General features: G+C 37.9%; 1 protein-coding gene across 2 annotated transcripts in view; it reads right to left on the bottom strand.

Moving 5' to 3' along the window:
* PIK3CA (phosphatidylinositol-4,5-bisphosphate 3-kinase catalytic subunit alpha) overlaps positions 1-11,949 on the bottom strand; it is a 94,746-nt gene that overhangs the window by 5,382 nt on the left and 77,415 nt on the right. For both annotated transcript variants that reach the window (XM_039478819.2, XM_039478820.2), the window contains exons 14-20: positions 11,502-11,673; positions 8,446-8,552; positions 7,495-7,616; positions 6,285-6,363; positions 2,925-3,095; positions 1,966-2,083; positions 1,707-1,858 (exon numbers count right to left, since the gene is read on the bottom strand). In XM_039478819.2, the coding sequence (XP_039334753.1) occupies positions 1,707-1,858; positions 1,966-2,083; positions 2,925-3,095; positions 6,285-6,363; positions 7,495-7,616; positions 8,446-8,552; positions 11,502-11,673 (921 nt within the window). The remainder of the gene's footprint in view (positions 1-1,706; positions 1,859-1,965; positions 2,084-2,924; positions 3,096-6,284; positions 6,364-7,494; positions 7,617-8,445; positions 8,553-11,501; positions 11,674-11,949) is intronic.

Genomic DNA, 11,949 nt, shown 5'->3' with positions numbered 1-11,949 from the left:
GAAATAAATGAGACCTAATTAGACTAAAAAGCCTCTGTATAACAAAAGAAATAATCATCAAAGTAAACAGACAACCAATGGAATGGGAGAAAACATTTGCAAACTATGTATCCAACAAAGGACTAATATCCAGAATCTACAAGGAATTCAAATGAGCAAGAAACAAATAATCCCATCAAAAAGTGGGCTAAGGCCAGGTGCAGTGGTTCAAGCCTGTAATCCCAGCACTTAGAGAGGCTGAGGCAGGTGGATCACCTGAGGTCAAGAATTCAAGACCAGCCTGACCAACACAGTAACACCCTGTCTCTACCAAAAATATAATAATCAATCATGCGTGGTGGCATGTGCCTGAAGTCCCAGCTACTTTGGAGGCTGAGGCAGGAGAATCAGTTGAACCCAGGAGGCGGAGGTTGCAGTGGGCCAAGATTGCCTCATTGCACTCCAGCCTGGATGACAGTGAGACTGTCTTTAAAAAAAAAAAAAAAAAAAAAGTGGACTAAGGACATAAATAGACAGTTCTCAAAAGAAGATAAACAAATGGTCAACAAACGTGAAAGAAAATCATTGATCATCAGGGAAATACAAATTAAAACCACAATGAGACACCACCTTACCCCTGTAATAATGGCTGTAATTAAAAAGTCAAAAACCAACAGAGGTTGGCATGGATATGGTGAAAAGGGAAGGCTTATACACTGCTGGTGGGAATGTAAATTAGTACAACTGCTATGGAAAACAGTACGGAAATTTCTTAAACGACGTAAAGCAGATCTACCATTTGGTCCAGCAATCCCACTACCCAGAAAAAAAGAAGTCATTATATCAAAAAGGCATCTACATGCCTGCAGCACAATCCACGACTGCAAAGATATGAAACCAACCTAAGTGCCCGCTGACCAATGAGTGGATAAAGAAAATGCACATATACACCATGGAATACTACTCCACCACAGCAAAGAATGAAACGATGTCTTCTGTGGCAACTGGGATGGAGCTGGAGGCCAGAAATGGAAAACCAAATACAGTATGTTCTCACTTGTAAGTGAGAGCTAAGCTCTAGGTTAACAGAGGCGTGCGGAGTGATATGATGGACTATGGAGACTCAGAAAGGAGAGGGTGGGAGGAAGAGTGAGTGAGAGAAAGTACATTTTGAGGACAATGTACACTACTTGGGTTACAGGTATGCTGAAATCTCAGACTTGACCACTATTGAATTCATCCATATAACCAAAAACCACTTGTACCCCAGAAGCTATTGAAATAAAACAAAAACAAAAAATAGTTTTTGCTAAAGTTGTAAAAGAACATCTATTATTTTATTTTATTTATTTTGATACAGGGTCTCACTCTGTTGCCCAGGTTGGAGTACAGTGTTGTGACTGCGGCTCACTCACTGCAGCCTCAACCTCCTGGGCTCAAGTGATCCTCCCACCTCAGCCTTCTGTGTAGCTGGGACTACTGTGCATGCCCCATGCCTGACTAACTTTTTAGTTTTTTGCAAACATGAGTTCTTACTATGTTACCCAGCCTGGTCTTCTAAGGAGTTGGGATTGCCCCGCCTTGGCCGCCGAAGGAGTTGGGATTACAGGCGTGGGCCACCATACCCAGTCAACATTTATTATTTTGAAATAGCTTGAAAAATATTGATTGTTTCTAATAGAGCAGCCAGAATTCTTTATTTTGTGCTTTTAATTTCTTGAGCTCACCTCTCAAATTCTCTTGTCTTTGTGCATTCCTGGGCTCCTTTACTAATCACTATTAAGAAATCCTGTGTCAAAACAAATGGCACACGTTCTCGTTTATAACCAAATTTTTTCTTCTTGTGATCCAAAAAGTGTCCAAAATCTATATGAAACAGCTTTCAAAAATAAGAAATTAAGTTACAGTTTGACATATGCAGATACAAAACATCTTGAATTAATACGTTAAGAACACCAAAACATTTTAAAGAGGAAAAACCATTACTTGTCCATCATCTTTCACCATGATGTTACTATTGTGACGATCTCCAATTCCCAGAATGAAGGTAGCTACACAATATCCAGCACAAGAACGCGTAAACAGATCAATGGCTGCATCATATCTACAAAGAAGAAATCAACACCTCATGAGTAGTATGGAAATACAGAGTGATTCAGGCCAACTTGGGAAAAGCGGGTGCACATGTCTGTTTAAACAATGAAGACAAGCACTGACATTAGGGAATAAAGTCATTATGTTCTAAGATTTTGAGACTGTAAAGTTTTCATGGGTTTCTAAGGAAATTTCCAAATGTTCACTGACCAAAGAATAATTCTTATCATAGTGAAAAAATACCATGTCATTAAAATTACTTTTTCCAATCATTTTAACAATGAATTAGAAATAAAATTTTGAATATGCAATGTTAATTTGTTTTAAAAAGAATAAGCAGCCGGACGCGGTGGCTCAAGCCTGTAATCCCAGCACTTTGGGAGGCCGAGGCGGGTGGATCACGAGGTCGACAGATCGAGACCATCCTGGTCAACATGGTGAAACCCCGTCTCTACTAAAAGTGCAAAAAATTAGCTGGGCATGGTGGCACGTGCCTGTAATCCCAGCTACTCAGGAGGCTGAGGCAGGAGAATTGCCTGAGCCCAGGAGGCGGAGGTTGCGGTGAGCCGAGATCGCGCCATTGCACTCCAGCCTGGGTAACAAGGGCGAAACTCCGTCTCAAAAAAAAAAAAAAAAAGAAGAAAGAAAATGAATGTATAGGATGTTACCAAATTAAAAGTAATTATAACTGTTTAAATCCATTAACCTCAAATATTTCAAAGGTTGAGCGTATTTTTTTTCCAAAGAAAGTACAACTGTTTTCTCTGGTCTAACTCAGGAATACACAAACACTGACAGACTCATCTAACAAAAACTTAGATTGACACAGCAAGGAAGAATAACGCACTCACATTTCTCCTTTGTTCTTGTCTTTGAGCCACTGGTGCAGCGTGTGGCTGTTGAACTGCAGTGCGCCTTTCAGGCCGCCTTTGCACTGAATTTGCATAATAGTGTGAGAATTTCGCACCACCTCGATAAGCCCCACACAGTCACCGATGGACAGACAACCGTAAGGTAGCATTCTGAAAGAGGAGGAACACATTTACAGTTAAATGATGGAATTTTAAAACAGTGAGTATTTTAATAGCCTAAAACGTGAGTATTTTATTTGCAAATCTGTCATGTAAGACCTTTACTGCCTTTACCCAATTTTCTTTTTTATGGTGTGATAACCACACTTCTGGAATAATCCTCAAAGTTACTGGTCATCATTTATTAAAACCTTCAACTGAGAAAGCACTGAATTTTTATGAGAAAAGCATTACAAAAATTATTGTGACAATTAAAATTTTACAAACATTTATGACTTTAAAAATACAGGTGAATTTAAAGATGTTTAATTAACAAGGAAATAAAACCGTAGGGCAGGAGTTCTCAGATTTTTTGTCTCAGGACTCCTTTACACTTGTAGAAATTATTGAGGATCCCAAAAAGCTTTTAGTTATGTGAATTACATCTATTGATATTAGAAACTGAAACAGGAAAAATAAAAATTTTAAATATTTACTAATTCATTTAAATGCAAAAAACCATGACGTTAGTATAAATAACATGAAACGAAAGTTAGTATAAATAACATGAAACGAAAAATGCATTTAAAAAATTTAGTAAGAAGAGTGACCTTCTTTCACATTAAAAAAATTTTTTTAATGTCTGGCTTCATAGTACCCAGCTGGATTCTCATATATGCTTTTGTATGCAAGCTAATGCAATGTTTTAATTAAAGTATATAAAGAAAATCTGGCCTCAGAAAGATAGGTAGGTAGAAAAAGAAGGAGTATTACAATAGACTTTTCAGATAATTGTGATATTTTTCTTTGACATTATTCCAAAACTTGACAAGATACAGTTTCTCAAGTTGCAAAATGGAATCTGAAACCATATCAATAAACTTTTCATACTGTTACATTAAAATGATTATGTCTTCATGGTCTTTGAATGGATCTTTTGCCCTTTCGTGATTTTACAGTATCCTGCACGGCCATTTACAGTATCCTGCATGGCCATTTAACCGCAATTGTTAATATTACCAAAAATCTCATCAGAAAGCTGTTAAGTTTAGGGACTCTGTTAGGTTCAGTGCCCGATACTAAAAATTAGAATTTTCAAAATTCTAATTTTGAATTTCTAATGAAATTTTTGTTGCAAGCTTGAATTTTATCATTGGCAACAAATACTATCACAGTTGTTTTCTTCAAAGAGACAGGCACATATTGTTCATTTTCAAGAAAATGTCTGCCAAATACCCATGTCTGAAGAACCATAGCTTGGCTATTAGTTATTTTTAAAGTAAAAATCATGTTCCATCAAAACAGCAGCTAGTTCAGCTCACAACTCAGATAATCCCGCAAATGATTTCCTTTGATACGCTCATGATACCTGGGATGTGGCACGAATGCTCTGAGGTACCTTCCATTTATTCACGTGGGGAATTAAACAGGACATATGGTCAAGGGTGCAAAGATGTGAGGGTTTAAAGAGACAATGAAAAAAGCACCTAACATCCAGACTGACATGGAGGTACTCAGAGTTTGGTTTTCCTTGCTCTGTTCTCATAAGCTCTCTCCATTCTTTCCACTTTTCCTTTACTTCTTCTACTCCTGAAACAGTCCACACTGACTTTCATGCTCTTCCTGAATTCCTTGTAGCCTAGCTTCTATGCCTCCCACTCTAATGAGTAAACTTAATCATGAGTCACCAAATCCAAGTGCTTTTTCATAGACCTTATTCTTTTAAACCCCCTGAAGCCCTTGGCCCTACAAATTGTTGGTGAATCACTTCCTCTAGTACCCCTACTTCTTTTGACCATTTCTCTTACAGAAGCTTTTCTTCTACCTGGTAAATACAGAAATTTCTTAAGGTTGTATTCCTGCTCATTCTCTCGTCTTTGATGTTTTTAGTGAGCATGCTCATAAAGAATTCAATTGTCTTCTAAGTCTTGGTATTAAAAAAACAAGCAGAGTTAAAATAAACCCGAGTCTGAATTATAGTTTTGCCAAGTATAAATAAATATGCTGCTATGATTTTACTTAAATAATTTTAATCTAAAGTTAATCTTGAAATAAGGATTTACTTGCATTTCCTTAAGCTAAAAAAATTCAGAAAATATTATAAGACTAAAAAACCCTTAATATTTCTAATCATCTTAACTTTGGATACTTTTTTGCAAAGTCACTAATTTACAATTAAACAAGGTAATTACTAGGGTTACATAGTTACGACCTTTACTCTTCCTTAGCTCTACAATCTTTTTTACAGTCTATTCCTTTGGGGGACATGGCACGGGGCTCTCTCATGACACAGGAAATTACGCCAAAAAAGGCAATTTGATTTAGACAACATTAACCATCTTTGGAAAGCAGCAGGGCTAAGCAACATATCAGGAGTTATGGATTTGAAGTTGATGACAATTTTGTGCCTTAGCAGGTCACTTAAAATGTCCACTTTCTTCTTTGCATACAAGGGTACTACTATTTGTCACTGATACATTTTTTGTATACTAGCTACTCTTAAATTGTGTAAGAGGCATACAGATAAGCCCTTATCTGCTGTTACCTATAATTCCTACTAAATGTACCCTGCTGTTATGGCTGGACTTGACGCTTATATCCTCTAGAGGCCAAAGTACTTTCAGAGAGGGTGAGCTTGGCCCGAATGACTATGAATTTGCAGAAAGACAAGCTGGATAAGGAAGAACATTTTAGAAGCAACAATGACTAGGAGATGAGGAAGCATGACAGAAAACTGGGTGATAATACTGATACTGTGGAAAGTTTTTTAGAAACCGCAGACTGGTAAAAACTCTAAGATTAGTTGGTTGCATAATTTTACTGCAAAACTGATTCCAATATTTGAGGATTTATACAGTTTTAGAAAATTTCCATGATGAAACTTTCTTTTAAACACTTAACTTCTGAATGAAGACAGGGGTCTTGTGTGTTTCCTTTGTTTTGCTCCTAATGGGACACTCCAGAGGCAGATGCAGAGTATTTTATTAGCTTCTGAGCTCTTTTTACTTAGCTGAATATAATTAGCTATTCTAAGTCAAGTAAGAGCAGGATACATCAAAGTACCATAGTGTAATCCTATGGATAACTACTATTGCATGCATTTCTTTTTAGATATATGCCTCTATATGCCTCTATAATTATTAATAGTTCACTTTTTCAGGATAACTTTCAACATACAGGTTTCCTTACTGGTTTACCTACCGAAGATCAAGACCTTGATTTTGCCAGATATTTTCCATAATACGAATAATTTGAAGTGTTAGCATATCTTGCCGTAAATCTGAAATTCAAATAATATGTATCACCATTTAATGCCACAAATGCAAATTTGGGGATCACGCCATCACATGGTTTTCAAATGAAAGACAAATAAATACAGCTATATGTACTCTTCAGAAGAAACTATAGGAAAGCAATATTCTAATTTCTTTTTAAAAAATTTATAAATGAGTGCATAGGTTCACTCAAAGCCTTTATATAGCTTAAAGTAATTTATGTATAATTTTTTAAGATGGGGTCTTGCTATGTTGCCCAGGCTGGTCTCAAACTCCTGGGCTCAAGTGATCCTGTAGAGTAGCTGGGATCACAAGCACGCACCACTACAAATGGCTCTCAATATTCTGATTCTTAAATCCATCTCTAAAGTCCTTGTGTAAACATATTTGAATAACAACATAGAGTAAGTGAGCATGCATCTCACAAAATCTTTAATTAAAACGTTTATAGTAATTATTTTTCTGAATCCTTAAACACGTCTATATTAAATACTGGGATCAACAGAATTCACTGCTGAAATGTCATTTCCTATTGAAAACTCATCCATAACCCTCCTTCACTGCTCCCATAGCCTTTTCCTCGAAGTAAGTGCCTTCTTTTATATGGTTCCTTAGCAGACTACCCTTCTTCTTTGTACCATGCTGCAATTTTATTTTTGTAATTATTTATTTAAGGTGCCTCTTTTCTCTGTTAAGCTGTAAGCTCCAAGAAGGCAGGGGTTCTATTTTGTTCACTGCTAAAATCCCAGGGCCTAGCACATAGAATATTTATGGAATGAATGGATACTCACACAGCTAAGCAAATGATAATTAGAAACTGATTAAAAAAAAACAACAACCAAAACAACAACACTTCTCTACACAGGTCCACGGGAGGGGGTTGAAGGCAGGGCACAGGAAAAAGAAAAAACAAAAAACTGATTTCAGGACTTCTGATCTAAACCTAGTACTTCTTTTCTTCTCATTGAGTATACATGCATATTGCAAAGGTTAAGACATCTGATTAATATTACATATTTTATCACGTGTGTGTATTCCTTAAATGGCTTTCAATAGTTTTCATGGTTCATGAATATCCTGTGTATAAAAAGATAGCTGAATTCATGCATCACAAGCTCATTAATACTCTTCCTTACCATCCCCATTTTTAAAGATGATCTCATTGTTCTGAAACAGTAACTCTGACATGATGTCTGGGTTCTCCCAATTCAGCCACAGTGGCCTTTTTGCAGAGGACATAATTCGACACTCTTCAAGCCTTTAAAATAGTTAAAAACTTTACTAGGCACCTTTGCTTTATTATTATTTTACCCTCACATTTATTTTAAAATAGAGACACAACATAGCTTTTTGAAGTGTTACAAAGATTTAGAACTTTCTCAATTTTTATTTAGGCATTCATTTCTAAGAAGTATAAAAAATAAATATTAGAAGTTTTAAAAGTTATTATATGATTACATATGAATTTCCAACAAATAGATAGAAATACATCATTAGTTTTACAGATACTACATTTTCATTTCTTATCCGATGATACCAATCATTCTTGCCATAGAAGGTTTTAACCTCTCTTACTTAGGTAGTAAAAACTCATTCTGAGCCGGGCGCGGTGGCTCAAGCCTGTAATCCCAGCACTTTGGGAGGCTGAGGCGGGTGGATCACGAGGTCAAGAGATCGAGACCATCCTGGTCAACATGGTGAAACCCCGTCTCTACTAAAAATACAAAAAATTAGCTGGGCATGGTGGCGTATGCCTGTAATCCCAGCTACTCAGGAGGCTGAGGCAGGAGAATTGCCTGAACCCAGGAGGCGGCGGAGGTTGCGGTGAGCCGAGATCGCGCCATTGCACTCCAGCCTGGGTAACAAGAGCGAAACTCCGTCTCAAAAAAAAAAAAAAAACTCATTCTGAATACAGGCAGTACCGAACTTGAGACAACTGGCTACTCTTATTTTGAGGGTAGGAGAATGAGAGAGAGAAGCATAGAAAACTGAACATTCTAATTCTAATGGACATTTTGACTTCTCTCAAGATTTTATCCAGAAAAGGTATTTATTTAAATGTATCCGTGAAACCCCCCAGGAAGTACCTGAGATTTCCCAGTTGATGAGCAGGGTTTAGAGGAGACAGAAAGCCCTGCAGAGCATCCATGAAATCTGGTCGCCTCATTTGCTCAACTAAAAACTTCATCTGTACCTGATTTTTTAAAAAAGCATACAGTAACAGTAAGAAACTGACTTCAGAGAAGGTAAAACTGACTGCTAATCTCTCCTACACACGAGAAGCCAATGCAATGCTGTGCAGTCCTGAATCTACACCCTAGACCCCTGCCTTCTAATCAGGAGGGTTCCGTCCAGAGCTGCAGCACTGAGGCAGAGCGAGGCGGCAGCACGGGGCACCTTCCTGTACGAAGATGAAGTCGGCCTGGAATAGTGGCAGGCTTTTGGCTGTAGAGCAGGGCTAGTCAACTGTGGCCTGCAGCTCAGCTGTCAGTTTTTAAACTCAAGCTGTATTAGAATACAGCAACACCCATTCATTACATATTGCCTGCTTTTACACAATAGCAGAGTTGAATACTTAAGACAGAGACCGCAAGAGCCTGCAAAGTCTAAAACAGTTACTATCTGGCCCTTTAGGAAAATTTGCTGATCTGTGTTCTAGAGGAAAAAATGAAGATCATGTTATTTTTGCTTAATCATCTTGCTTTTAGACTTTGAAGAAGACACATTCATACTCTTTTTGTTGGGTAGAAGTGGTCTAGAGAGGCTAAAATAAATGGCTGGGAAAGGAACTTGCAAAAACATTTGTTACCTGGAGCCTTGTGCTATATTCAGGTTTTAGTAAGTGGCTACAAAGCAATATCCTTTTTCATTCAATTCAAACCAGAGCCCAGACTGCTGAGCTATCACACAATAGTTGGCATTTTATTTGAGGAAGCCTACACCTATTGAGAATGTAAAATGTAGTAGGGATGGAAAAGTGGTTAGAAGCTAGGGATTCATAATAAATTAATTTTCATGCTGGAATTTAAATAATAAAGTTTTTTTCTTCTTGTTATACATAAATGAATGGTTAGAAAACCTAGTAATTACTGTCTAGATAGCTCTTGTTCATGTAAAGGCTTTTTTTTTGAGACAGTGTTTCGCTAGTCGCCCAGGCTGGAGTGCAGTGGTGCGATCTCGGTTCACCGCAACCTCCACCTCCCAGGTTCAAGTGATTCTCCTGCTTCAGCCTCCCTAGGAGCTGGGATTACAGGCATGTGCCACCATGCCTAGCTAATTTTGTGTTTTTAGTAGAGATGGGGTTTCTCCATGTTGGTCAGGCTGGTCTTGAACTCCCAGCCTCAGGTGATCTGCCTGCCTCGGCCTCCCACAGTGCTGAGATTACAGGCGTGAGCCACCGTGCCTGGCCAGAGGTACCTCTTTTTCTATAACTGGCAGTTCTAATGTTAGCACAGTGCTTCACGTATTTTATCACTCACTTATGACAAAACACAAAACCACTCAAAGGAACTGCTCTTGTTTCTATGACTGTAATTCTAGTTCCCTATCAGAATCTCATTTAAGTCAATAATGACCTGAGTAATGAACTTCATGTTCCTAATTAATCCACTGTATCATAGCCAATTTGTAATATAAAAACTCAGCTTAGAAGAAATGTCTCTACAGGTGGTCTCCAACTTACAGTGGCCTGACTTAGGACTTTTCAACTTTATGATGTTTTAAAAGCAACATGCATTCAGTATTGAAGTATACTTCAATTCTGAACTTTTATCTCTTCCTGGGCAAGTGATATGTAACACAGTGTTTTCCTGAGATGCTGGGTGGCAGCAGCGAGCCACAGCTCCCAGCCAGCCACGTAATCACGAGGGTAAACAACCAGTACTCCACACTGTACTGTGTGGCCAGCAGTTCTGGATATTGTGTTTTGTATTTTTTGCATCCCATCAAGTCTACAAAACACCCATTTGCCTTTAAGATATTTTCAACTTACGTTTATCAGGATATAACCCTATTATAAGTTGAGGAACATCTGTCTTTACAAATGTATCTAAAATGTAGTTTCTTTTTTCTTAGCTCAATTACGGTATATAAATGCAATACATGCTGTTCTTCCAGGGAAGTCTAGTCCCTTCTTGACCATAAATTCCAGTATGAGAAAGAGTACAATTATTTTCTAACATCCTGTATTTGAAGTTATATATCACACTTCAATAAAACCAACTCACACACTGTATGACATTTACATTACTACAGCAACTTTCGTTTAAATTTTCTTTCCTTCAAGTACTAGCAATGGAGATGTTGGAAAAATTCATTCAGTACTGCTAATTTACATTCTCTGTCCTTTAAGGACTCAATAATAATAAATGATTTTTTTTTTTTCATTTCGCTAGAGGTGAGGAACAAGCTTCCTTTTTAGTGTAAGAAGTGGTGAATTAGGATGTGGTGGATTGCACTGAATAAAGAATAGGGTGTAGTAAAAGGTCATAAACAAATTTACACTCGACTAGGCATAGTGGCTCACACCTGTAATCCCAGCACTTTGGGAGGCTGAGGCGGGTAGATCACTCAAGCCCAGGAGTTAGAGACCAGTCTGGGCAACGAGGCAAAACCCTGTATCTACATAAAATACAAAAATTAGTTGGGAGTGGTGGCCTGCTCCTAGAGTCCCAGCTACTCAGTAGGATGAGGTGGGAGGATGACTTGAACCCAGGAGGTTCAGGCTGCAGTGAGCCACAACTGTGCCACTGCATTCCAGGCTGGGCAGAGCAGCAAGACCCTGCCTCAAAAAAAAGTGTGTGTTGTATTTCCCACTCCTTAGTTATACTAGGCTAGGCTGCAGCTGACCAGAGTGTGTGACACAGTTACCGAGTGACTTGAAATCCATTTTGACCTTGGCAATGTAAAAATTAACTTCTTTCCACTCATTTTCAGGGTAAATGACAGAATAAGGAAATGAGAATAAGAATAAGGAAATAAGGATGTAGTGTCTAACACTACACAGCTGAGAGGCAGTGGAACTTGGTTCCAAATCCTACTCTGCTTGATTCCAGGCACCATGATCTACACAGACACTGGGCTTCTCCACAACTCTGCCCCAAAGCAATGAAAAGAGACTAGCTATGAATAAAGAGTCACACACCTTTTGTGTTTCATCCTTCTTCTCCTGCTTGAGGATGTCAGTCAGGTTGATAAGCTTCTCCATCGCCTCGACTTGCCTGTTCAGGTGCTTCAGATACATCCCACAGGCACGGCAATAGGACTCCAGGAGCAGGCCGAACCTCTGGCTAACTGTTTTATTGTGCATCTCAGATCTAAAGAATCGTGCAACGTAAAATTATATATATATATATATATGTAGTCTTAAATGAGTACACAAATAATCTTTGCTAAAAAATTTAAACACTCATTTTCAAAATCCAATAAATGTTACAATCATACTACTAATAAAATGATTCAAAACTTGTAATTTAGAAGCAAAACCATCATGAGTTTCAGGCAGTTCCTGAATATATGATTTAATAAACATCTAGTTTTTAGGTTTATTTCAACAACTTTTCATTGACTAATCTCAGCATGAGATATAAAAA

The sequence above is a fragment of the Saimiri boliviensis genome, chromosome 8, assembly GCF_048565385.1.
Source record: "Saimiri boliviensis isolate mSaiBol1 chromosome 8, mSaiBol1.pri, whole genome shotgun sequence".
In the NCBI taxonomy this organism is placed as follows: Eukaryota; Metazoa; Chordata; class Mammalia; order Primates; family Cebidae; genus Saimiri; species Saimiri boliviensis.
The sequence above is the reverse complement of the archived record's forward strand: the minus strand, read 5'-3'. Positions and strand labels throughout refer to the sequence as shown.